At 39.9% G+C, this 25637-nt stretch overlaps 1 protein-coding gene across 2 annotated transcripts in view; it reads right to left on the bottom strand.

Annotated features, from left to right (window-relative positions):
• Positions 1-16859: 16859 nt before the first annotated feature.
• The window catches only part of aadac (arylacetamide deacetylase), a 44221-nt gene continuing 35443 nt past the window's right edge, over positions 16860-25637 (bottom strand). For both annotated transcript variants that reach the window (XM_062060286.1, XM_062060285.1), the window contains exons 4-5: positions 25418-25589; positions 16860-19471 (exon numbers count right to left, since the gene is read on the bottom strand). In XM_062060286.1, coding sequence (XP_061916270.1) covers positions 18845-19471; positions 25418-25589 — 799 coding nt within the window. In that variant the 3' untranslated portion in view covers positions 16860-18844. The remainder of the gene's footprint in view (positions 19472-25417; positions 25590-25637) is intronic.

The raw sequence follows: 25637 nt of genomic DNA, 5'->3' as shown, positions 1-25637 counted from the left end.
TCATCCATGACAATTCATTATGCATGATCTCAACGCTGGTCCTTTGGTGTCAGAGTTGAGGAGACTTTGGGTTGGTTTGTCTGGCATTTTCTCAACCTTGTTTTCTGTCTTACTTTTGTCTCAATAGAGATCACCTCTGGGCTTTGGATTTTCCGTTCCGTGCAGCGTTTTTTCTTTTTTTCTTTTTTGATGGCCAGGTTAATCGCCTTCAGCTTTGGGGCTGTGTTGTGTGCAATTTGTCATGTCTTCGTCATATCGAGGGTGAGTCCATACTGCGCTAAATGGCTGACTGAATGATTTTGTGAGTGTGTTTGGTTTAATGTAAACTATTTCAATGGTCCACTGTGACTCGTTCGACAAAGTTTATTGATGGCATATGAACCCGGAAAATCCATAATTTAGCCACAGCATTGTGTAAAGCGCAGGTTTGAAAACGTGGGGGAAAATGTGTGGCTTATACTCTGGAAATTATGGTATACAAAAAGTTCACTTGGATATTCTTTAATAAACCACAGCTCTGCAGTGCCGGTTGTGCTTCTGCAGCTCTTGACCAAGACTACTTTAAAGTGGAACTGCACTTTTTTGGAATGTTGCCAATTGTTCACAATCCTTATGTTTGTTTGTTTTTTGCAATACAACATGTAAAAACTGTCTTGTTCTAGGTGGCTAGCAATACAGTTAATGAGAGCAATAATTTTTTACCTTTAAATCACATTAAAAATGCATTCAAAAACTGCCAACAATACTTTATTTAGGTTATGTAAACTGTATAATAACCAGGCTGTAGCGACATTGTTATTGTAAGAGCGAAAACCAAGGAACTTTTTTTTTCAGCAAAGTAACACATCGGCATCCTTCTGTATCAGCCATATAAACTGGGCACGGCAAAAGATAATCCAGCATCTACGTCAGCACCCAAATTTAGTTTGTAATGCACAACACAATGCAATAGGACACCAATCTGTACTGACTGAAAAACATGGAACAATCATATTACAGTATCTGTGAACTATTAGCCCCCATTTCATGTTTTGTTTGTACACTTCGACAACATATTGTATGTAGTTATAATAGCACGCATGGCATCAATATGAAAGTGACTCACTCCATGGACAGTTGTGTGTTTGGTCCAGAAAAAGGAGGATTACCTCCAATTTCTTCAGGACAAGCTAAAATCATCAGCTCGGAGGTTGGGTCTTGGGCGCAGTTGGGTGTTTCAACAGGACAATGACCCCAAACACACGTCAAAAGTGGTAAAGGAATGGTTAAATCAGGCTAGAATGAAGGTTTTAGAATGACCTTCCCAAAGTCCTGACTTAAACGTGTGGACAATGTTAAAGAAACAAGTCCATGTCAGTAAACAAAACAAATTTAGTTGATGGTCACAAAAAACATTCATGAAGTTTGCTTCTTTTATGAATTTATTATGGGTCTACTGAAAATGTGAGCAAATCTGCTGGGTCAAAAGTATACATACAGCAATGTTAATATTTGCTTACATGTCCCTTGGCAAGTTTCACTGCAATAAGGCGCTTTTGGTAGCCATCCACAAGCTTCTGCTTGAATTTTTGACCACTCCTCTTGACAAAATTGGTGGAGTTCAGCTAAATGTGTTGATTTTCTGACATGGACTTGTTTCTTCAGCATTGTCCACACGTTTAAATCAGGACTTTGGGAAGGCCATTCTAAAACCTTCATTCTAGCCTGATTTAGCCATTCCTTTACCACTTTTGACGTATGTTTGGGGTCATTGTCCTGTTGGAACACCCAACTGCGCCCAAGACCCAACCTCCGGACTAATGATTTTAGCTTGTCCTGAAGAATTTGGAGGTAATACTCCTTTTTCATTATCCCATTTAAAGCACCAGTTCCATTGGCAGCAAAACAGGCCCAGGGTATAATACTACCACCACCATGCTTGACGGTAGGTTTGGTGTTCCTGGGATTAAAGGCCTCTCCTCCAAACATATTGCTAGGTACTGTGGCCAAACAGCTCCATTTTTGTTTTATCTGACCACAGAACTTTCTTCCAGAAGGTTTTATCTTCGTCCATGTGATGTAAGTGGTAAAGTGGTAAAGAATAGCTAAATCAGGCTAGAATGAAGGTTTTAGATTGGCCTTCCCAAAGTCCTGACTTAAACGTGTGGACAATGCTGAAGAAACAAATCCATGTGAAAAAAAACCAACACATTTAGCTGAACTGCACCAATTTAGTCAAGAGAAGTGGTCAAAAATTCAAGCAGAAGCTTGTGGATGGCTACCAAAAGCGCCTTTTTGCAGTGAAACTTGCCAAGGGACATGTAAGCAAATAGTAACATTGCTGTATGTATACTTTTGACCCAGCAGATTTGCTCACATTTTCAGTAGACCCATAACAAATTCATAAAAGAAGCAATCTTCATGAATGTTTTTTGTGACCAACTCTTATCACAAAAAAATAAGAATTGTAGAAATGATTGGAAACTCAAGACAGCCATGACATTATGTCCTTTACAAGTGTATGTATACTTTTGATCGCGACTGTATAATATATATATATATATATTTGGTATTCACACTGCGAGGTACACTTGTGGCTTCCAGCTATTTTGAAAATAATATCTGTGTGTTACTTTCAGTTGATAGTACATCGATACTGCTGTAAAAGCTGTACACTGACTACTCAAAAGTATATCAACATTTAATTTCTATATGTTTGTCATTTGAGAAGGTCAAATAAAATAGTTGCTGAAATGTGAGTGGCCGACTCATTTCTGTGAGATACTGCGCCTGTTCCTTACATAATAACTGACTCAAATGCAATGATTTATTAACAAGTGGCAGTCATACACAGTCAAGTCTGACTAATTTGGAGCAGTTGTTAAGAAGGGACGTTACGGTTTTAGTGGAACAAACGTACATGAAGTGAAATGAAAACCAAAAGGAATTTGGTTGGAACTTATGGAATTGTTAAAATGAAGACAGAAGAATGTCACCTGATGCATTATTCTGTGGATTCTTGCAATGTTATTCTCTTCATTGTAAAGCAATAAGCTAGTGCCTTAGAAAATCCACTATACATACAGATTGGTGTAACAGTTTTACATTTATCTCAACATTGTCATCTGTTAATTACAGAGCCCCCTAAAGGGACATGGGCAAAACCTTTTTGTTTAGAGATACATATCTAAAAAAAAAAAAAAAAGGTCCCCATGTCCCTTTAGAGGCTTCGTATTTATCAAACTGTCACTTTTTAAAAAAAATAATGAATCAAAATGAATGTTGCTATGAATTATTGGCCCATTGAAGTGACTTCATGTCAAATATTCCACTTTGAAGTATTTTGTGATATAAAAAACAAAGTTTTCTTTGAAAAAAAAATGCAGTAGACAAAAATGAAAATAAAAACATTTAGTCAACACATTACGGAGCCCCTAAAGGGACATGGGAAAAACATGTTTTTAGATATGTATCTCGTGCGCAACGTTTTTCATTTTGATTCATCAATCAATCAATCAATGTTTATTTATATAGCCCTAAATCACAAGTGTCTCAACGACATCCTCGGTACAGAGCCCACATACGGGCAAGGAAAAACTCACCCCAGTGGGACGTCGATGTGAATGACTATGAGAAACCTTGGAGAGGACCGCATATGTGGGTAACCCCCCACCCCCTCTAGGGGAGACCGAAAGCAATGGATGTCGAGTGGGTCTGACATAATATTGTGAAAGTCCAATCCGCAGTGGATCCAACACATCAGCGAGAGTCCAGTCCATAGTGGGGCCAGCAGGAAACCGTCCCGAGCGGAGACGGGTCAGCAGCGCAGAGATGTCCCCAACCGATGCACAGGTTAGCGGTCCACCCGGGGTCCCGACTCTGGACAGCCAGCACTTCATCCATGGCCACCGGACCTGAGCAACTCCCCCTCCCCAAGGAAGAGGGGAGCAGAGGAGAGAAGAAAAGAAACGGCAGATCAACTGGTGTAAAAAGGGGGTCTATTTAAAGGCTAGAGTATACAAATGAGTTTTAAGATGGGACTTAAATGCTTCTACTGAGGTAGCATCTCTAACTGTTACCGGGAGGGCATTCCAGAGTACTGGAGCCCGAATAGAAAACGCAACCTTTTTTTGAGCTCTGGGAATCACTAATAAGCCGGAGTTCTTTGAACGCAGATTTCTTGCTGGGACATATGGTACAATACAATCAGCAAGATAGGCTGGAGCTAGACCGTGTAGTATTTTATACGTAAGTAGTAAAACTTTAAAGTCACATCTTAAGTGCACAGGAAGCCAGTGCAGGTGAGCCAGTATAGGTATATATATATATACATATATGTATATATGTATATAAAGGTATATACAGTATAGGCGTAATATGATCAAACTTTTTTGTTTTTGTCAAAAGTCTAGCAGCCGCATTTTGTACCAACTGTACCACGATTCATTATTATCTTTTGAACAGTGACACTTTCAAAAATACGGAGCCCCTGAAGGGACATGGATAATTTCTCGTGCGCATGAGATACATATCTACAAAAAAAAAAATCCCCATGTCCTTTTCGGGGCTCCGTAGTTAATATTAAAGTAGTTTGATATTACACATGCACTTACTGTGAGTCATGACTGATCTAACCATCCTTGACTTGGCATTGGTTTATCTCTTTTCAGTTAAGAAAAATGAAATTGATCAAACACTGGCTTTTGTTCCTTCTGTGTTTCTAATATTTTGATTTATAACCGATGAATACTATCGTAATTACCGCTCAGCGAGGGAAAATGAAGCGACAGTAATTGTGCGACATGCAAAACGTACAAGAACAACGACGGACGTCATGGTTCTTATACTCTCAGACATAGGCAGTAACGTATAAAAAGAGCTGTGGCATATTATTATTTGTATCAGGTTCAAAATCTAAGCACACAAAAGCCACACTGAACTTGACAGAGTTTGGCTTAAGGTTTGTTTGGACACATGGAGCCAATCACATTTATTGGCAGATGTCTGTCAAAGTGCATGTTCTAATGAGTCGTGTGTGCACTCACAATACTATGAGCAAAGAGAGGAATTGCTTCAGCGCATTCCGTGCTTATACAAGCATAATCTATTTAACCTGCACTAGACATTTTTCACATACAGTTTTCAGGAGTCTTCCGTCTTAATCTGTTTCACATTACTCTTATTAGCTCTTCAGGAATTCAGAAGCAGGTCTCCAGAAGTAGGCTTGTACAGCAAACATACTGCACAAGCACACCTGCATGGAATACCATTTTACAGAATACAATAAGTGTCGCATGTAATTTGGCTTCAAATACACAATGTGACTTCTAAGAATGTCGGTTGTTCAGATCTAAAATTGCATTCATCTGTAATAATGGAACTTCAACGAAACTGTTCAAGGGTGAGACTCATTGTAAAACCTTATTTCCTGTACATGTAATGTTTTAAATAACATTAATATTCTTAACAGTCATACAAGTGTGAAATAACTTAACCACTATCATACAGTATGCATAGTGCAGTTTATGTACAGGTGTGTTTTCTATTCAGGCTCCAGGACTCTAGAAAGCCCTAACAGCAACGGCAGAACTAATGTGTATACACTAGCTTTTAAATAGACCCCCCTTTTAGACCAGTTGATCTGCCGTCTCTTTTCTGCTCTGCCCACCTCTACTGCTTGGAGAGGTTATTAGGTGTCCACATATGATGCACTAGCTGTTCAAAGTCGGAACTCCGGGTGGACCACTCATCTGTGCATCAGTTGATGACGTCTCTGAGCTGCTGACTTGTCTCCACTCAAGATGATCTCCTAATGGCCCCACTATGGACTGGACTCACACTATTATGTTAGATCCACTATGGACTGGACTCACACTATTATGTTAGATGCACTATGGACTGGACTCACACTATTATGTTAGATCCACTATGGACTGGACACTCACAATATGATGTTAGATCCACTATGGACTGGACTCCCACAATATTATGTTAGATCCACTATGGACTGGACTCTCACTATTATGTTAGATCCACTATGGACTGGACTCTCACACTATTATGTTAGATCCACTATGGACTGGACTCACACTATTATGTTAGATCCACTATGGACTGGACTCTCACTATTATGTTAGATCTACTATGGACTGGACTCTCACTATTATTTTGGATCCACTATGGACTGGACTCTCACTATTATTTTGGATCCACTATGGACTGGACTCTCACACTATTATGTTAGATCCACTATGGACTGGACTCTAACTATTATGTTAGATCCACTATGGACTGGACTCTCACTATTATGTTAGATCCACTATGGACTGGACTCTCACACTATTATGTTAGATCCACTATGGACTGGACTCTCACACTATTATGTTAGATCGACTATGGACTGGACTCTCACTATTATGTTAGATCCACTATGGACTGGACTCTCACTATTATGTTAGATCCACTATGTACTGGACTCTCACTATTATGTTAGATCTACTATGGACTGGACTCTCACTATTATTTTGGATCCACTATGGACTGGACTCTCACACTATTATGTTAGATCCACTATGGACTGGACTCTAACTATTATGTTAGATCCACTATGGACTGGACTCTCACTATTATGTTAGATCCACTATGGACTGGACTCTCACACTATTATGTTAGATCCACTATGGACTGGACTCTCACTATTATGTTAGATCCACTATGGACTGGACTCTCACTATTATGTTAGATCCACTATGGACTGGACTCTCACTATTATGTTAGATCCACTATGTACTGGACTCTCACTATTATGTTAGATCCACTATGGACTGGACTCTCACACTATTATGTTAGATCCACTATGGACTGGACTCTCAATATTATGTTAGATCCACTATGGACTGGACTCTCACAATATTATGTTAGATCCACTATGGACTGTACTCTCACTATTATGTTAGATCCACTATGGACTGGACTCTCACACTATTAACTAGATCCACTCGAAGTCCATTGCACCAGTCGCCCAGGGGGGGTCCCCACATCTGCAGTCCCCTCCAAGGTTTCTCATTTTAATCCCATTTGGTTGAGATTTTTCTTGCCCTGATGTGGGATCTGAGCCCAGGATGTGGTTGTGGCTTGTGCAGCCCTTTGAGACACTCGTGATTTAGGGCTATATAAATAAACTTTGTTTGATTGATTGACTGATTTAGGTCAGGGGTGTCGAACTCATTTTAGATGGGGAGCCTCATGGAGAAAAATCTACTCCCAACTAGGCCGGTAAAATCATGGCACGATAACTTAAAAATAAAAACAACTTCAGATTGTTTTCTTTGTTTAAAAGTAGAACAAGCACATTCTGAAAATGTACAAATTATAATTTTGTTGGGGTTTTTTGTACACTTACATGTTGTGGTTAATTGTATTCTATCTTTATTTGTCATTATTTATACTTTTTGAATAAATGATGTGATAATGTTCATCAGTCAACTCATTGGTGTTAATTTTCAATCTATCAAGATGAAAAAACTATATCAAAATCAAAGTACAGGATGTTATTTATGTAGTTTGATAATGTTACCCGACTGGTGCACTAACATCATGTGGTTTATTTTGTTTACATACAGTTAGGGCCATAAATATTTGGAAATTGACACAATTGTCAGTATTCCAGCTCTGTACAACACCACAATGGATTTGAAATGAAACAATCAACATGTGCTTTAAGTGCAGACTTTGAGCTTTAATTTGAGGGTATTTACATTCAAATCAGGTGAGCGGTGTAGGAATTACAACACATTTTATATGTGCCTTCCATTTTTTAAGGGACCAAAAGTAATTGGACAATTGGCTACTCAGCTGTTCCATGGCCAAGTGTGTGTTATTCCCTTGTTTTTTTTTTTTGTTTTTTTTTTTTGTTTCATTTACAAAGAGCAGATAAAAGGCCTAGAGTTCATTTCAAGTGTGGTATATTCATTTGGAATCTGGGGAGGTCATCTCTCAATATGAAGTCCAAAGAGCTGTCACTATCAGTGAAGCAAGCCATCATTAGGCTGTAAAAGCAAAACAAAGCCATCAGAGAGATAGCAAAAACATTAGGTGTGGCCAAACCAACCAACATTCTTAAAGAGAGAGAACGCACTGCTGAGCTCAGCAACACCAAAAGACATGGAAGACCACGGACAACAAGTGTGGTGGATGACAGACAAACCCTTTCTCTTGTCAAGAAAAAGCCCTTCACAACAGTTGGCCAGATGAAGAAAAGTCTCAAGGAGGTACAGTAGGTGTATCTGTGTCCAAGTCAACAATTAAGAGAAGACTTCAATATCAATCAATGTTTATTTATATAGCCCTAAATCACAAAAGTCTCAAAGGGCTGCACAAGCCACAACGACCTCCTCGGCACAGAGCCCACACAAGGGACGTAGATGTGAATGACTATGAGAAACCTTGGGGAGGATCATATGTGGGTAACCCCCCCCCCCCCCCCCCCCCCCCCTCTAAGTACAGTCCCTAGTGGATCCAACATAACAGTGAGAGTCCAGTCCATAGTGGGGCCAGCAGGAGACCATCCCGAGCGGAGACAGGTCAGTAGCGCAGAGACGTCCCCAACCGATGCACAGGCGAGCGGTCCACCACAGGTCCCAACTCTGGACAGCCAGCACCTCATCCATGGTCACCGGAACCGGAATAATCCGGCGAGGGGGCAAAGGAGAAAAGAAAACGGCAGTATGTACTTCACTGTGCAATCTACTAATAAAAGTTTCAATCAATCAATCAAAAACTTCACCAGAGGAATTACAGAGATTTCTTCACAAACAGGAAGGCCAGATTTGAGTTTGCCTGCGCAGTTCTGGAACAACATTTTATGGACAGATGAGACAAATATCAACTTGTAGCAGAATGATGGAAAGAGAAGAGTATTGAGAAGGGAAGGAACTGCTCAAGATCCAAAGCATACCACCTGGTGGTGGTAGTGGCATGCGTGGCTGCCAGTGGAACTGGATCTCTTATATTTATATGCTTTTATATACTTCCTGCGGCAGCTGAGGAAACTTAAGTTGCCGGCCCGAGATGCTTGTGCAGTTTTACTCAGCCATCATGGAGTCCATCCTCACCTCCTCCATCACTGTGTGGTTCCCCGGCGCCACAGTCCAGGATAAGCATGGACTGCAGCGCATGGTACGTGCTGCTGAGAAGGTGATTGGCTGCAAGCTCCCATCCCTCCAGGACCTGTTCTCCTCCAGGACCAGGAGGCGTGTGGGTCGGATCACAGCTGACTCTTCTCACCCTGGACACAAACTATTCCCCCCTCTTCCCTCAGGCAGGAGACTACGGTCTATCCAGACCCACACCTCCCGCCACCTGAACAGTTTTTTCCCCTCGGCCATCAGGCACATGAACAATAACAAGATCTGATAGCTCAGTTACAGCTCATTTTATTACCTATTCTGTGTGTGTGTTGCACAATTGCACCAAGAAAAATTCCTAGTTTGTATAACCCGTTCTCAAACAATGGCAATAAAAACTTTTCTGATTCTGAATCTATTGATGATGTGACAGCTGACAAAAGCAGCAGAATGAATTCTGAAGTGTCTGGGGCTATATTATCTGCTCATATTCAGCCAAATGCTTCAAAGGTCATTAGACGGTGCTTCACAGTGCAGATGGACACTGACCCGAAGCATACTGCGAAAGCAACCAAGTAGTTTTTTAAGGCAAAGAAGTGAAATGTTCTGCAATGGCCAAGTCAATCACCTGACCTGAATCCCATTGAGCATGCATTTCACTTGCTGAAGACAAAAACTGAAGGGAAAATGCCTAAAGAACAAGCAGGAAGTGAAGACAGCTGCAGCAGAGGCCCGGCAGAGCATCGCCATGGACCAAACCCAGCGTCTGGTGATGTCTATGAGTTCCACACTTCAGGCTGTCATTGACTGCAAATGATTTGCAACAAAGTATTAAAAAGTGACAATTTGATTTATGATTAAGTTAGTTTGTCCAATTACTTTTGGTCCTTTAAAAGTGAAAGGCACATATAAAATGTGTTGTAATTCCTACACCGTTCACCTGGTTGGGATGTAAATACCCTCAAATTAAAGCTCAAAGTCTGCACTTAAAGGCCTACTGAAATGATGTTTTTTTTTTATTTAAACGGGGATAGCAGATCCATTCTATGTGTCATACTTGATCATTTCGCGATATTGCCATATTTTTGCTGAAAGGATTTAGTAGAGAACATCGACGATAAAGTTTTGGTCGCTGATAAAAAAGCCTTGCCTGTACCGGAAGTAGCGTGACGTCGCAGGTTGAAAGGCTCCTCACATTTCCCCATTGTTTACACCAGCAGCGAGAGCGATTCGGACCGAGAAAGCGACGATTACCCCATTAATTTGAGCGAGGATGAAAGATTAGTGGATGAGGAACGTGAGAGTGAAGGACTAGAGTGCAGTGCAGGACGTATCTTTTTTCGCTCTGACCGTAACTTAGGTACAAGGGTTCATTGGATTCCACACTCTCTCCTTTTTCTATTGTGGATCACGGATTTGTATTTTAAACCACCTCGGATACTATATCCTCTTGAAAATGAGAGTTGAGAACGCGAAATGGACATTCACAGTGACTTTTATCCCCACGACAATACATCGGCGAAGCACTTTAGCTACGGAACTAACGTGATAGCTTAACTGCAGATAGAAACAAAATAAATAAACCCCTGACTGGAGGGTTAGACAGAAAATCAACAATACTATTAAACCATGGACCTGTAACTACACGGTTAATGCTTTCCAGCCTGGCAAAGCTTAACAATGCTGTTGCTAACGACGCCATTGAAGCTAAATTAGCTACGGGACCTCACAGAGCTATGCTAAAAACATTAGCTATCCACCTACGCCAGCCAGCCCTCATCTGCTCATCAACACCCATGCTCACCTGTGTTCCAGCGATCGACGGAGAGACGAAGGACTTCACCCGATCATCCGTGCGGTCGGCGGCTAGCGTCGGATAGCGCGTCTGCTATCCATCTCAAAGTCCTCCTGGTTGTGTTGCTGCAGCCAGCCGCTAATACACCGATCCCACCTACAGCTTTCTTCTTTGCAGTCTTCATTGTTCATTAAACAAATTGCAAAAGATTCACCAACACAGATGTCCAGAATACTGTGGAATTTTGCGATGAAAACAGAGCTTTTTGTATTGGATACAATGTGTCCGAATACTTCCGTTTCAACGATTGACGTCACGCGCATACGTCATCATACATCAACGTTTTCAACCGGACGTTTCGCGGGAAAATTTAAATTGCACTTTATAAGTTAACCCGGCCGTATTGGCATGTGTTGCAATGTTAAGATTTCATCATTGATGTATAAACTATCAGACTGCGTGGTCGGTAGTAATGGGTTTCAGTAGGCCTTTAGAGCACATCTTGATTGTTTCATTTCAAGTCCATTGTGGTGTTGTACAGAGCTGGAATACTGAAAATTGTGTCAATGTCCAAATATTTATGGACCTAACTGTATATAGCATCATCTACAAAGATACAAATAATTGCTATTCTGAGATCTAGTGGACACATTTAGAACAGCAGTTTCTTTCATTTAAAAATTTTGGCTCATTTTTATACTTTGCAAACTCACCCCGCAGGCCGGATAAAACCTGTTCGTTTGACACCCCTGATTTAGGTCCCACCTTATAACTCGCTTATATTCTCTCGCTTTAAAACAGACTCCGTTTTAGACCAGTTGACCTGCCGCTTCTGTTTTCTTTACCCATCTCCTGCATGGGGAGGTTACCAGGTGTCACGTTGTGGTTGCATTGAAACGGCAGTGCACTCAGGATGCGAAAAGGAAAGGCAGGAGGCGGCAAAAGTGGTGTACAGGTATGCAAGTGCTTTAATTCGATCTCAAGTTACATAGGGAAATGCAGCAGAGATGTGCAACTAATAGCATAAGCAAAATAACAAAAGACAACAGACATCCTACAACAACAGGCGATACATATTAATAGTATACTGCCAATCAGACACAATGTAATTGTCACATAGAGCAAACATTGGAAGACAGGTAAAAATAAGGTAGATAATTCGCCCTACAACAGGTGGGGACGCTAATCATTATGAGAGACAGGTGTGAGTTCAACGCTCCGAGCAACGGAATGCAAATAAAAGGAGCCAAGTGGCACGAGGAACTAGTGTTGTCCCCATACCGATATTTTGGTACCGGTACCAAAATGTATTTTGATACTTTTCTTAATAAAGAACACCAAAAAAAAAATTCATTATTGGCTTTATTTGAACAAAAAATCTTAGGGTACATTACACATATGTTTATTTTTGCAAGCAAGTTTGTACTTAAATAAAATAGTGAACATACTAGACAACTTGTCTTTTAGTAGTAAGTAAACAAACAAAGACTCCTAATTAGTCTGCTGACGTATGCAGTAACATATTGTGTCATTTATCTACCTATTATTTTGTCTACATTATTAAGGACAAAATGAATTATTAATCTACTTGTTCATTTACTGTTAATATCCGCTTACTTTCTCTTTCACCATGTTCTATCTACACTTCTGTTTAAATGTAATAATCACTTATTCTTCTCTTCTGTGATACTTTACATTAGTTTTGGATGATGCCACACATTTAGGTATCGATCTGATACCAAGTAGTTACAGGATCATACATTGGTCATATTCAAAGTCCTCATGTGTCCAGGGATGTATTTACTGACTTTATAAACATAATATAAAACATTTTTTAAACCAAAGAAGATGTTGTGACGCCAAAAAATATCGATGTAATCATAGTAGTATCGACTAGATACGCTCTTGTACTTGGTATCATTACAGTGGATGTTAGGTGTAGATCCACCCGTGGCGTTTGTTTTAGAGGCGGTATAGTACCGAATATGATTCATTAGTACCGCGGTGCTATACTAATACCGGTATACCGTACAACCGTACTAGGAACAAAACTAGACTTAGGAGGAATACTTCTAAACATAAAAGATTTCCCTTGCCCGGATGTAGGTTCAGATCAGGGATGTCATTGTGGTTTGTGTAGCCCTTTGATGACTTAGGGCTATATAAATAAACTTTGATCAATTGATTGACGGTTTACTAAAACTTGCCTAGACTTCGCTGAATCTTCAGCCTTTGTGTGCAAATTTTGAAGCCCATTTTTTTTTCTAAAACTCCTACCAATGGGTACAGTATTACCAATGCTTGGCTCTCAGCTGTTTGTCATGTCTTAACTTGGCCCATACGGTATGTGCAAGTGAATGGGAAGTCAATGGTCCCCACAAGCCACACGGAGAAGAAAAAAATGCAACAAGGAGAGAAGAGTCGAAGCCACCACATGATTTTGGGGCCTTAGAGAAATATCCAACTTTACAGAGGGGCACTGTACAAACTCTAGTCAGTCAAAGATGACTGGAGAGTTTTGTTCTATCCTGAAGGAATTATGGTTGACCTCCGTTTGGACTTCATTGCCTCGGGTTTATTGACGAACTGTGAGAATTCAAAGTAATGTACTGGCTCCACACTACCAAAAAAATCATGCATTGACAAATACGCTCAGACAGAATAGATGACATTCCTGGTAGATTAATTTAGGATTTGTGCAATTTACTCGACAAGACTGAACATAAAACATGATCCACATGAATGTTCCACATCCAAACACTAAAGTATGTTGCTTATGCTCCTTCAGTGGTGCTTGTAGGAATGTTTGTAGTCTTTATTAAACATCACATTTTGTGGTATCGAGACAACATGACATATAGTAATAAAGATTACATTGACAAAGTACACAGCTGAGGTTGATGCGATTTACTCAGCAAAATAAAAATCTTGTTTCTGTTTGTGCCTTAAAAATATACTCTTGACTCCTTCATCTATGTGGACACACTTGAAGTCTTGGGACACCTCACTTCCTATGTAGTTACTTAAATAACCACTCAAGACCTACTTACCAAGACAATATGGACAGTTCTAGGCTTCTAATTGTGATAACATGATTTATAGGAACGCCAGATTTTTTCCCCCAGTGAACAAAGTAAAGTCCATAAAGTCATGTTTGGATTGGTTTGGTGTGGTAGAACTCCATCAAACACCTTGGGGATGAACTTAGAGTGAGATGGAGAGCCAATAGGCAATGTGCCAGATTCGACATCAACAACCCCCGAACTCACAAATGATTTTGGGATGAGTGGCGACATTCCAAGATCTTGTCAATCAAAAGGATTACCGGAAGAAAAGCAACTCCTAATTCTCTTCCACGTTTTTATTCCCGGCAGTATAGTGCAGTGTTTTTCAACCACTAGTGTGCCGTAAGATACAGTCTGGTATGCCGTGGCAGATGATCTAATTTCACCTATTTGGGGTAAAAATAATTTTTGCAAACCAGTAATTATAGTCTGCAAATGATGTGTTGTTGTTGAGTGTCGGTGCTGTCTAGAGCTCGGCAGAGTAACCGTGTAATACTCTTCCATATCAGTAGGTGGCAGCTGGTAGCTAATTGCTTTGTAGATGTCGGAAACAGCGGGAGGCAGTGTGCAGGTAAAAAGGTGTCTAATGCTTACACCAAAAAGTGAGTGCCCTTAAGAAAAGGCATTGAAGCTTAGGGAAGGCTATGCAGAACAAGACTAAAACTGAACTGGCTACAAAGTAAACAAAAACAGAATGCTGGACGACAGCAAAGACTTCCTGCGGAGCAAAGACGGCGTCCAGAAAGTACATCCGAACATGACATGACAATCAACAATGTCCCCACAAAGAAGGATAAAAACTACTGAAATATTCTTGATTGCTAAAACAAAGTAGATGCGGGAAATATTGCTCAAAGGAAGACACGAAACTGATACAGGAAAATACCAAAAAAAAAGAGAAAAAGCCACCAAAATAGGAGCGCAAGACACGAACAAAAACACAAGAGCTATATTGATGCATGCTTGGTTATGGTTTAAATTCATATCCAACAATTGCGACAATGACTTTTTACTGTCAACTGAATTTAGTTTTTGAATTATTTCTGCTGGTGGTGTGCCTCCGGATTTTTTCAACGAAAAAAATGTGCTTTGGCTCAAAAAAGGTTGAAAAACACTGCTATAGTGTATCGTGTATAGGGATGTGGATCGAAAACTGGCTCTTGTTCAGAACTGGTTCCCCAGGGTATCAATTCCTTGGAATCGCTCGCCATTTATTCACACGGTTCTATTATCGACCCTTCCGGTTGGGAATGCCGTTGCTTAGTGACGTCAGATTCCAAAATGGTGCAACAAAAACTCTTCAGTTGACTACATTTTACAAGAAAAGATGGCAAACAGCGCTACTTGTAATAACCATAAGGCTGCTAGTTCATCAAGGGGAGGACATGCGAGCAATATGCCGGAACATTTGGACACTTAGCATGCAATAATTACAAAAGAAAGTCTGCCGCTAGACGAATGTCACCCAGCAGCGACTAAGTTTGTGGGCAAAAGTTTGCATTTTCAATAGGTGAATGTTCAATTGTAGTTAGAGAAAAGTTGCATGTTTTCCTTGCCACCAGATGTTCTCTCAGTCATTGTAATATACAGGTGAAACTCCACAGTTTACCTTCAAATTTGAAACTAATATGTGATATTAATGTAAAGTTTTGAAATCTTACAATTTCTGGGATTTTCAATTCAAAATTTTCATAAACTCTGAGCCACAATCATCAACATTATAACCAATAAAGGCTTAACATATCTCACTTTGAATGTAATACGTTATTATCACATGTTATTATGGTTACATTGTATTATTTGCACATGTTTCAATTCTACAGAAGAATATTAATTTATTCTCTTTATTTACAAAAAAGTTTTTTTTATCTTCTATACTGTATGTACTTCTTGAGACCTCACTGTAGGCTTTGCAAGGTCATGTTGCCTCTAAACTAAACTAAACTGATGCTACTCCACCCTTTTTTTCCCAAAATAAGACTCTATAAGAGAACTGTTAAGGAACCAAATAGTTAAGCAGAATTGGAACTAGAGAACTCTTATCAATTCCCATATAAACATATATATGTATGTATGTATGTATATAGTCGAGGTTTCTGTGGTTTACAGTGCTCAATACCGGGGTAGAGCGGAATATATGTTAGGTCAGGAAAAAACACAAGAGGCTATATCATCCCTACAAGCCTGTTTCGCAGGATTCCCTGATTTTATCAAATTTATATAAAATTCATAAATTTATATAAAATCCCCTGACGAGCAGGGAAACCTGCGAAACAGGCTTGTAGGGATGATATAGCCTCTTGTGTTTTTTCCTGACCTAACATATATATATATATATATATATATATATATATATATATATATATATATATATATATATATATATATATATATATATATATATATATATACATATACATATATATATATATATATACATATACATATATATATATATATATATATATATATATATATATATATATATATATATATATATATATATATATATATATATATATATATATATATATATATATATATATATATATATACACTACCGTTCAAAAGTTTGGGGTCACCCAAACAATTTTGTGGAATAGCCTTCATTTCTAAGAACAAGAATAGACTGTCGAGTTTCAGATGAAAGTTCTCTTTTTCTGGCCATTTTGAGCGTTTAATTGACCCCACAAATGTGATGCTCCAGAAACTCAATCTGCTCAAAGGAAGGTCAGTTTTGTAGCTTCTGTAACGAGCTAAACTGTTTTCAGATGTGTGAACATGATTGCACAAGGGTTTTCTAATCATCAATTAGCCTTCTGAGCCAATGAGCAAACACATTTTACCATTAGAACACTGGAGTGATAGTTGCTGGAAATGGGCCTCTATACACCTATGTAGATATTGCACCAAAAACCAGACATTTGCAGCTAAAATAATCATTTACCACATTAGCAATGTATAGAGTGTATTTCTTTAAAGTTAAGACTAGTTTAAAGTTATCTTCATTGAAAAGTACAGTGCTTTTCCCAAACTTTTGAACGGTAGTGTATATATATACACATACATACATATATTACATACTACATAAGAAAGCTCAAAACAAGGAATTAGTACCATTTTTTTTACATTAGCCGGGAAGTATAAACAAAGTTACACTTTTACCAAAGGCAAAACAAACAACAACGTTTTGTACTTGGATCAGGTTGAATACTGTAGTTAGTAGTACAATCTATCGCATTGTTTTATAAAATATTTGTGTATTCGGCATTTAAAAAGCATGTTAAAATTATGCTGTTTTGAGGGGGCAAGTGTTTTGGGTTTTTAGTTAAGAACTCTGTCACAGTGCCAATTACACTCCTAAATTGAGGTACTACTGTGATTGTGTTTTTCAAAATGTATGTACAGTCGTGGTCAAAAGTTTGACTTTCCCATTGTGGCGTTTGTAAGCGAGTCTAATGACTGCATCACATGAGCCCTATTTAAATGGGCTCAGAGAAGTCAACAATCATAATCACTCACATGAAGTTAAGAGGCCATGAAGCTCATTTGATTTGATTGTAACTTTTCTACATCAACCAAATTGATCATGTATGTTGCTGTATGTATACTTTTAACCCAGAAGATTTGCTCACATTTTCAGTAGACCTATAATAAATTCATAAAAGAAGCAAACTTCATGAATGTTTTTTGTGACCAACAAGTATGTGCTCCAATCACTCTATCACAAAGAAATAAGAGTTGTAGAAATTATTGGAAAATCAAGACAGCGATGACATTATGATTGGAGGATGCGGGAAGAACTGTGGACACTCTTGAGATTTGGATAACATCGGACTGTCTGCCCCAATTTAGAGTGAAAAGCAAATTTTATTTTCACTCGCATACAAAACATTCTAACTTGGATTGTCTCCCTGGCTTGGAGACAAAGACACAACAAACTCCCTTCTTGTCTCTCACGGACACACACCTGTTGTTGTTGACTTTGGACTGACTATCGGCTGCACGACCTCAAGGCCGTGGAACAGAGATACGCGGCAGGCTTACACACACACACATGCATCCACAAAAAATACGCCACACACACATACCCTACCCCCCATCCAACGCCCTCGACGCCAATCTCTTAGGGGTGATGGACGGATGGGCAGCACCTGAAGAGCTGCAGCCTGCCACCGTGGCCCCCACTCCCTCCCCTTGTAATATGTATATGTGCTTTGCTATGGAGGTTTTTTCCCACTCCAGTCTGGGCCCCCTTAGGAGCCCAGTCTGGATTGTATTTTTTTACTCATCCTCCCCCAGCGTTTACCTTTTTCCCATATATTATGGAGCGCCTTGTGACGACCAATCAGCGTTCTTGTTCTGTAACCCTGTACAGTGTTTGTTTGTCTCATCTTGAACGGGTTTGTGCTGAAAACAAAGTTTCGTTGTACTTGTGCAATGACAATAAAGACCTACCTAGACATTATGTTCTTTACAAGTGTATGTAAACTTTTGACCACGACTGTATGTTTTGCCCTTGGTTGCCTTAGTTTCACCCCAAAAAATTACATTTACACATTATATCTTTGTATATATATTTTCATTATTATTTATCTGTTGTTTATCTAGGTTTTGTTCCATTGAGACTAAAGATTACTTTTGCAAGGGGGTTTGTTTACATTTTGTTCATACTTTCTGGAAAAACTAACTACTTGTCATACTGTTAACATTTTACAGTGTCATAAAAATGTGTGACAAATATAACAGATTTCATGATATACTACTGTATTTACAGATAAAATAAGCATTAGTAAAAATAAAAATAAAATATGACTGCCAAATTGGTAGCATTTTGCACCCAATAAAACAATGGAGCAACTGGGTTAATTCAAGTTATTTCACAAGTTTTCCTTTAGCCATTTCACGTAGTTGTCCGTCATGCGGCGAGCAAGGAGAAAGTCGGTGGGCCACACGGTGAACATCAACGCACCGTGAAATCCCGTGTCGTAATGTTCATGAGTCACTGCGACTCCCGCCGTGCGAAGACGCGTGACATACATGATCCCGTCATCTCGGAGAACGTCGTACTCACATGTGAGAATGTAGGCTTTAGGCAGAGAGTGCAAGGCTGTGTCTGGAACCAGCAGTGGGGACGCCCTGGGGTCAGCTAAAGAACGAGATGGTTCGCTTGTTCCAAACTCCTGCTCTGCCTCTCCATGCACCACAGTGGGGGCGCTGTAGTTATATTTTCTGCGATAAGCCTCAGGCAGGAAGGCGCTCCAATTGACAAACTTCAGCAGGCTGGAAGACTCTGGATTGTTGTGCGTGTTGGCCATCATGGCTCTGAAAAAGGCTTTGTCGCTGGTGAAGTACTCGCTCCAGAATCGTACCATGAGGGTGCGCGGTAATATGGGCATGTCTTGGTTTTGTTGGTAAGAAGGTGTGTTGAGGTCCAGAGCCTGGAGCACAGGGTAGATGAGTGCTTGGGCTTTCAAATGAATCTGTTGTGTGGGGTCCTTCAGCAACTGTAAGGAGTTGGAAACCATTGCAATGTAACACAAGCTGATATCGTCGAGAGATAACAAAGAACATCTGATGACATAAAAAGGTGTTCAAGTTAACCACTTCACAATATAAATACTACAGTGGTGGTCAAAAGTGTACATACACTTGTAAAGAACATCATGTCATGGCTGTCACGGAGTTTCCAATCATTTCTACAACTCTTACTTTTTTGTGATAGAGTGATTGGAGCACATACTTGTTGGTCACAAAAAACATTCATGAAGTTTGCTTCTTTTATGAATTTATTATGGGTCTACTGAAAATGGGAGCAAATCTGCTGGGTCAAAAGTATACATACAGCAATGTTAATATTTGCTTACATGTCCCTTGGCAAGTTTCACTGCAATAAGGCGCTTTTGGTAGCCATCCACAAGCTTCTGCTTGAATTTTTGACCACAAAATTGGTGCAGTTCAGCTAAATGTGTTGGTTTTCTGACATGGACTTGTTTCTTCAGCATTGTCCACACGTTTAAGTCAGGACTTTGGAAAAGGCCATTCTAAAACCTTCATTCTAGCCTGATTTAGCCATTCCTTTACCACTTTACCACTGACATCACCTGGACAAAGAGAAGACCTTCTGGAGAAAAGTTCTGTGGTCAGATGAAACAAAAATTTAGTTGTTTGGCCACAATACCCACTAATATGTTTGGAGGAGAAAAGGTGAGGCCTTTAATCCCAGGAACACCAAGGCTATCATCGTGCATGGTGGTGGTAGTATTATGCTCTGGGCCTGTTTTACTGCCAATGGAACTGGTGCTTTACAGAGTAAATGGGACAATGAAAAAGGAGGATTAGCTCCAAATTCTTCAGGACAAGCTAAAATCATCAGTCCGGAGGTTGGGTCTTGGGCGCAGTTGGGTGTTCCAACAGGACAATGACCCCAAACACAAGTCAAAAGTGGTAAAGGAATGGCTAAATCAGGCTAGAATGAAGGTTTTAGAATGACCTTCCCAAAGTCCTGACTTAAACGTGTGGACATTGCTGAAGAAACAAGTCCATGTCAGAAAACCAACACATTTCGCTGAACTGCACCAATTTTGTGGTCAAAATTTCAAGCAGAAGCTTGTGGATGGCTACCAAAAGTGCCTTATTGCAGTGAAACTTGCCAAGGGACATGTAAGCAAATATTAACATTGCTGTACGTATACTTTTGACCCAGCAGATTTACTCACATTTTCAGTAGACCCATAATAAATTCATGAAAGAAGCAAATGTTTTTTGTGACCAACAAGTATGTGCTCCAATCACTCTATCACAAAAAAATAAGAGTTGTAGAAATGATTGGAAACTCAAGACAGCCATGACATGATGTTCTTTACAAGTGTATGTACACTTTTGAACAAGACTGTATATACTTTTGCTAACAAATAAAAATAGCAAATAACCTGAGGGTGCCAGCAGCTTTTACTATCAGTCGATCCAACTTCCGAAACGTTAATGTCTTAAAGAGGTACTGCACATTTCTAAAAATGTTGCCTATAACTCACAATCCTTGTGAGAGGCAAGAACAAATACATATTTTTTTCCAATGCATTATAACTCGTAAATAATTGTAAATAAAAGTCTGCTTACAATGGAGCCAATGGGGGCCATGACATCTTTGCGTCTATTTCGACCATACAATCCGATAAATAACCATCCAAAAAGCGACAACAATACTCTATTTACATTTTGTGAGCTGAATATTAAGCAAGTTATTAGCAAGATCAGGGTACCCCAAACTTTTTGACTCGGGGGCCGCATTGGGTTAAAAAATTTTGGCCGGGGGCCGGGCTATATATATATATATATATATATATATATATATATATATATATGTATATATATATATATATATATATATATATATATATATATATATATATATATATATATATATATATACAGTATATATATATATATATATATATATATATATATATATATATATATATATATATATATATATATATATATATATATATATATATATATATATATACATATATATATATATATATACTGTATATAAATATATACACATTCTGAGCGTGATGATGTCATGTTATCGATAGGAAAATGCATTTTGAAACAATATGATTTGCCTGAGCGGCTAGTAGACACCGAGAGTAACAAGCGGTAGAAAATGGATTACAAAGGACGGATTTAAAAAAAATATTAATAAAAAAAAAAATTTGACCATTTTTTGGGGACTTTCCGCGGGCCGGATTATGGATGCTGGCGGGCCATAGTTTGGGGACCCCTGAGCAAGAGTGTTATTAGAAGCGCAAACGCTAAGGATCTACATTTAGCAGGGCATCTATTAAGGAGAGGCGACTTCCTCATGGTGTTGTATTGACATCATCAAATGGTGAGCTGCTTTCTCCGGAGCTTGTGAAAGTTCATTCTCGATTTTAAATCATGCCTCTCACCTCGACAGTGAAATGATGCGCACATGACTGAGAAGTTGGTACACTTTGACATCCAACTTAGAAAAAGAACCGAAAAGACTAGCGTGAGTCATTCTTCATCTAAACGGAAATATACTAGCATCCCATCAGTCGGCATCCCACTCACAGCAGACATTGTACAGTAAGTGATGTTTTAATATGTTTGTTGGCGCTCATGTTGTGAGTTGTAATCAGTGATGTTGTCGAAGCAAAAAGCGAACGTTGTGATGAGTTTTTGAAATATTGCGCCACCGTATGCATAAAATGAGCAAAATACGTAAATATGACATGTTTCTATGAATGTGCCTGTTACTGCATTACATACATACTGTACTGTATGCATGTCAACCATCTGGATGGTTTTTAAACGCTTTATAGGCAGAATGGAGCGACTCCCATCAGGCTCCATTGTAAGCGGACCTTTGCTGGCATTTATTTACTATTTAGAATGCATGAAAAAAGAAAAAACATATTTGTGCTTGTCATACATAAGGATTGCGAATGATAAGCAACATTTTTTAAAGTACACTTCCCCTATAAGCCTCATGATCTCTACTATGATCAGTTGTTATTAGGGATATTGCGATCAGGGTTTCATGCTGCCGATACCGATCATCCATGAGTGACATCAACCGATACTAATACCGATATCGATCAAATATATTAACTGCAAATTTGTTAATTTATTTATGGTGAGTGCTATGGATAATTTAACAATATCAACATAATATTTTAACAAGCGTTTTATTATCTTGCTTATACATGCAAATGTTTAAGCGAAACAAAGTCTATAGTACAAAATAACTAAACAAAATCAAAAACTACTAACCACGACTCATTTAAAACCTTTGGTTGTTTCCCTCAAAGTCCTCCTGTGTCCACAGAATTATTCCCTGGATTGGTCCTTGAGGGTGCATGGGAGTTTGCCCAACCAGTCTACATGTGCTTTGTGGACTTGGGGAAGGCATTCGACCGTGCACCCCCGGGAAGTCCTGTGGGGAGTGCTCAGAGAGTATGGGGTATCGGACTGTCTGATTGTGGCGGTCAGCTCCCTGTATGATCAGTGTCAGAGCTTGGTCCGCATTGCCGGCAGTAAGTCGGACCCGTTTCCAGTGAGGGTTGGACTCCGCCAAGGCTGCCCTTTGTCACCCATTCTGTTCATAACTTTTATAGACAGAATTTCTAGGTGCAGTCAGGGCGTATAGGTGATCCGGTTTGGTGGCTGCAGGATTAGGTCTCTGCTTTTTTGCAGATGATGTAGTCCTGATGGCTTCATCTGGCCAAGATCTTCAGCTCTCACTGGATCGGTTCGCAGCCGAGTGTGAAGCGACTGGGATGGGAATCAGCACCTCCAAGTCCGAGTCCATGGTTCTCGCCCGGAAAAGGGTGGAGTGCCATCTCCGGGTTGGGGAGGAGATCTTGCCCCAAGTGGAGGAGTTCAAGTACCTCGTAGTCTTGTTCACGAGTGAGGGAAGAGTGGATCGTGAGGTCGACAGGCGGATCGGTGCGGTGTCTTCAGTAATGCGGATGCTGTATCGATCCGTTGTGGTGAAGAAGGAGCTGAGCCGGAAGGCAAAGCTCTCAATTTACCGGTCGATCTACAATCCCATCCTCACCTATGGTCATGAGCTTTGGGTTATGACCGAAAGGACAAGATCACGGGTACCAGCGGCCCAAATGAGTTTCCTCCGCCGGGTGGCGGGTCTCTCCCTTAGAGACAGGTGAGAAGCTCTGCCATCCGGGGGGAGCTCAAAGTAAAGCCACTGCTCCTCCACATGGAGAGGAGCCAGATGAGGCATCTGGTCAGGATGCCACCGGAACGCCTCCCTAAAGAGGTGTTTCAGGCATGTCCGGCCGGTAAGAGGCCACGGGGAAGACCCAGGACACGTTGGGAAGACTATCTCTCCCGGCTGGCCTGGGAACGCCTCGGGATCCCCAGGGAGGAGCTGGACGAAGTGACTGGGGAGAGGGAAGTCTGGGCTTCCCTGCTTAGGCTGCTGCCCCCGCCACCCGACCTCGGATAAGCGGAAGAAGATGGATGGATGGATGGACATATTATGGACCTAATCAATCTAGTGTCATATTGATCATATGCTGATATTACCCTTTGCTATCGACACCTTTAATTTATGGATCGAGTCGCAAGCCCCTCACGTGTCATATACTGAGTGCAACAATGCTGACACGCCAACAATCAAGCAGTTAGCTTAGCTATTAGCATGCCAGCTCCTGGTTTGCTCTCAGTGTGTAACATGTTTAGCCTTGTCCTCCAGGGATATTGTTACATTATAAGGATACTTAAGATACTAAGAAATGCAGTTTATTTTCCTTTTTTTTCAGTCTGTTGTGGCCAGTGCCCTGTACTTTGCAGTGGCTTGTTGGGGGAGCAGCACCAGCAAAAGGCACTTTTGTCAAACTGATCCGGAAACCCGGCCAAACTATTGGCACGCAGTTGGAGGCGTTTGTGTCAGTGAGGGACAAGAGGACACTGGACAAACTGCTGGCCATCATGGACAATCCTGCCCACCCACTCCAGCAGACAATTGACGGGCAGCGGAGTTCATACTCCAACAGGCTCCTTCAGCTTGGTTCCCACAGTGTTGTATTCAAGAACTCCTTCATTCCACACTCCATCCAGCTGTATAAAACACTGGCCATACAGCAATAGATGATATCTGTCTATTACCTGACACCTGGCATGTTAGCTACCTCTCTTTCTTTATAATGTATATTTTCTGCTGGATCTACTCTCTACTTTATGCTGCAGCTGTTACATATACTGTAATATTGTACATGGTCATTGGGATTTGTTATAAATTGTATACATTATATAAAAATACAATATAATATAATAAATCAGCATATATTATATACTGTATATATAATATGTAAATATTACATATATGTTAAATGTTATATTGCTACTATGGTACATTTTTTGTCTACTTTATACCTGCAGTATCCTTTCCATCCTTACCCTTTCCATCCTTTGTAACTGAGCTACTGTGTGGAACCATTTCCCTTGTGGATCAATAAAGTTTGTCTAAGTCTAAGTAATGGAGGTGATCGTTATTAGCATAGGGAAGTGGCTCCACGATGTGTATGGAGACACTAAATTAGCTGCTTGTCAGCTAAAAATTCCCAAAAATAAACAAATATATAAACATACAATAAATACAGTATCTGCCTTCGTGATCATCTTTAAAAGGCATTAATCGGCAATATCAATCACATACTTTTTCACGATACTGATCAGCGGCCAATCAATTGGCACATCACTAGTTATCATTCAACTACTCGCGTTACAATTGTAATATGAATTAAATAGTGGTATTATATTAGGTTAATTACTTGTCTGGGATCAAGAATCAAGACTACACCTGCTACTAGTTGAATATTTAGTACCACATCTGATGTCATCAATTCACCTTTTTCTGTACCAGAACGTCAAAATCTTGAATAATAAAATATATGTACTTGCTGGGAGACAGCAGCTGCCAGGTTTCCCCCAGCACTGTCTCCAGATATTGCAATACGTCCTGGGTCCACAGAAAACTGGGCAAGCACCCCCATCTGGAGAAAGTGTTTCACAACACGGTAAACATCCTCATATGGGACAGGGAAGTGGTGAGCAGGAGCAAGGCGGTACCTGAAAGAGAAAGAATGAACCCACAACACATATTTTAGCAGGATAAGT

The sequence above is a fragment of the Entelurus aequoreus genome, linkage group LG10 (genome assembly GCF_033978785.1).
Source record: "Entelurus aequoreus isolate RoL-2023_Sb linkage group LG10, RoL_Eaeq_v1.1, whole genome shotgun sequence".
Taxonomy (NCBI): domain Eukaryota; kingdom Metazoa; phylum Chordata; class Actinopteri; order Syngnathiformes; family Syngnathidae; genus Entelurus; species Entelurus aequoreus.
Note: the sequence above shows the minus strand (reverse complement) of the source record. Positions and strands in the feature narration are given on the sequence as shown.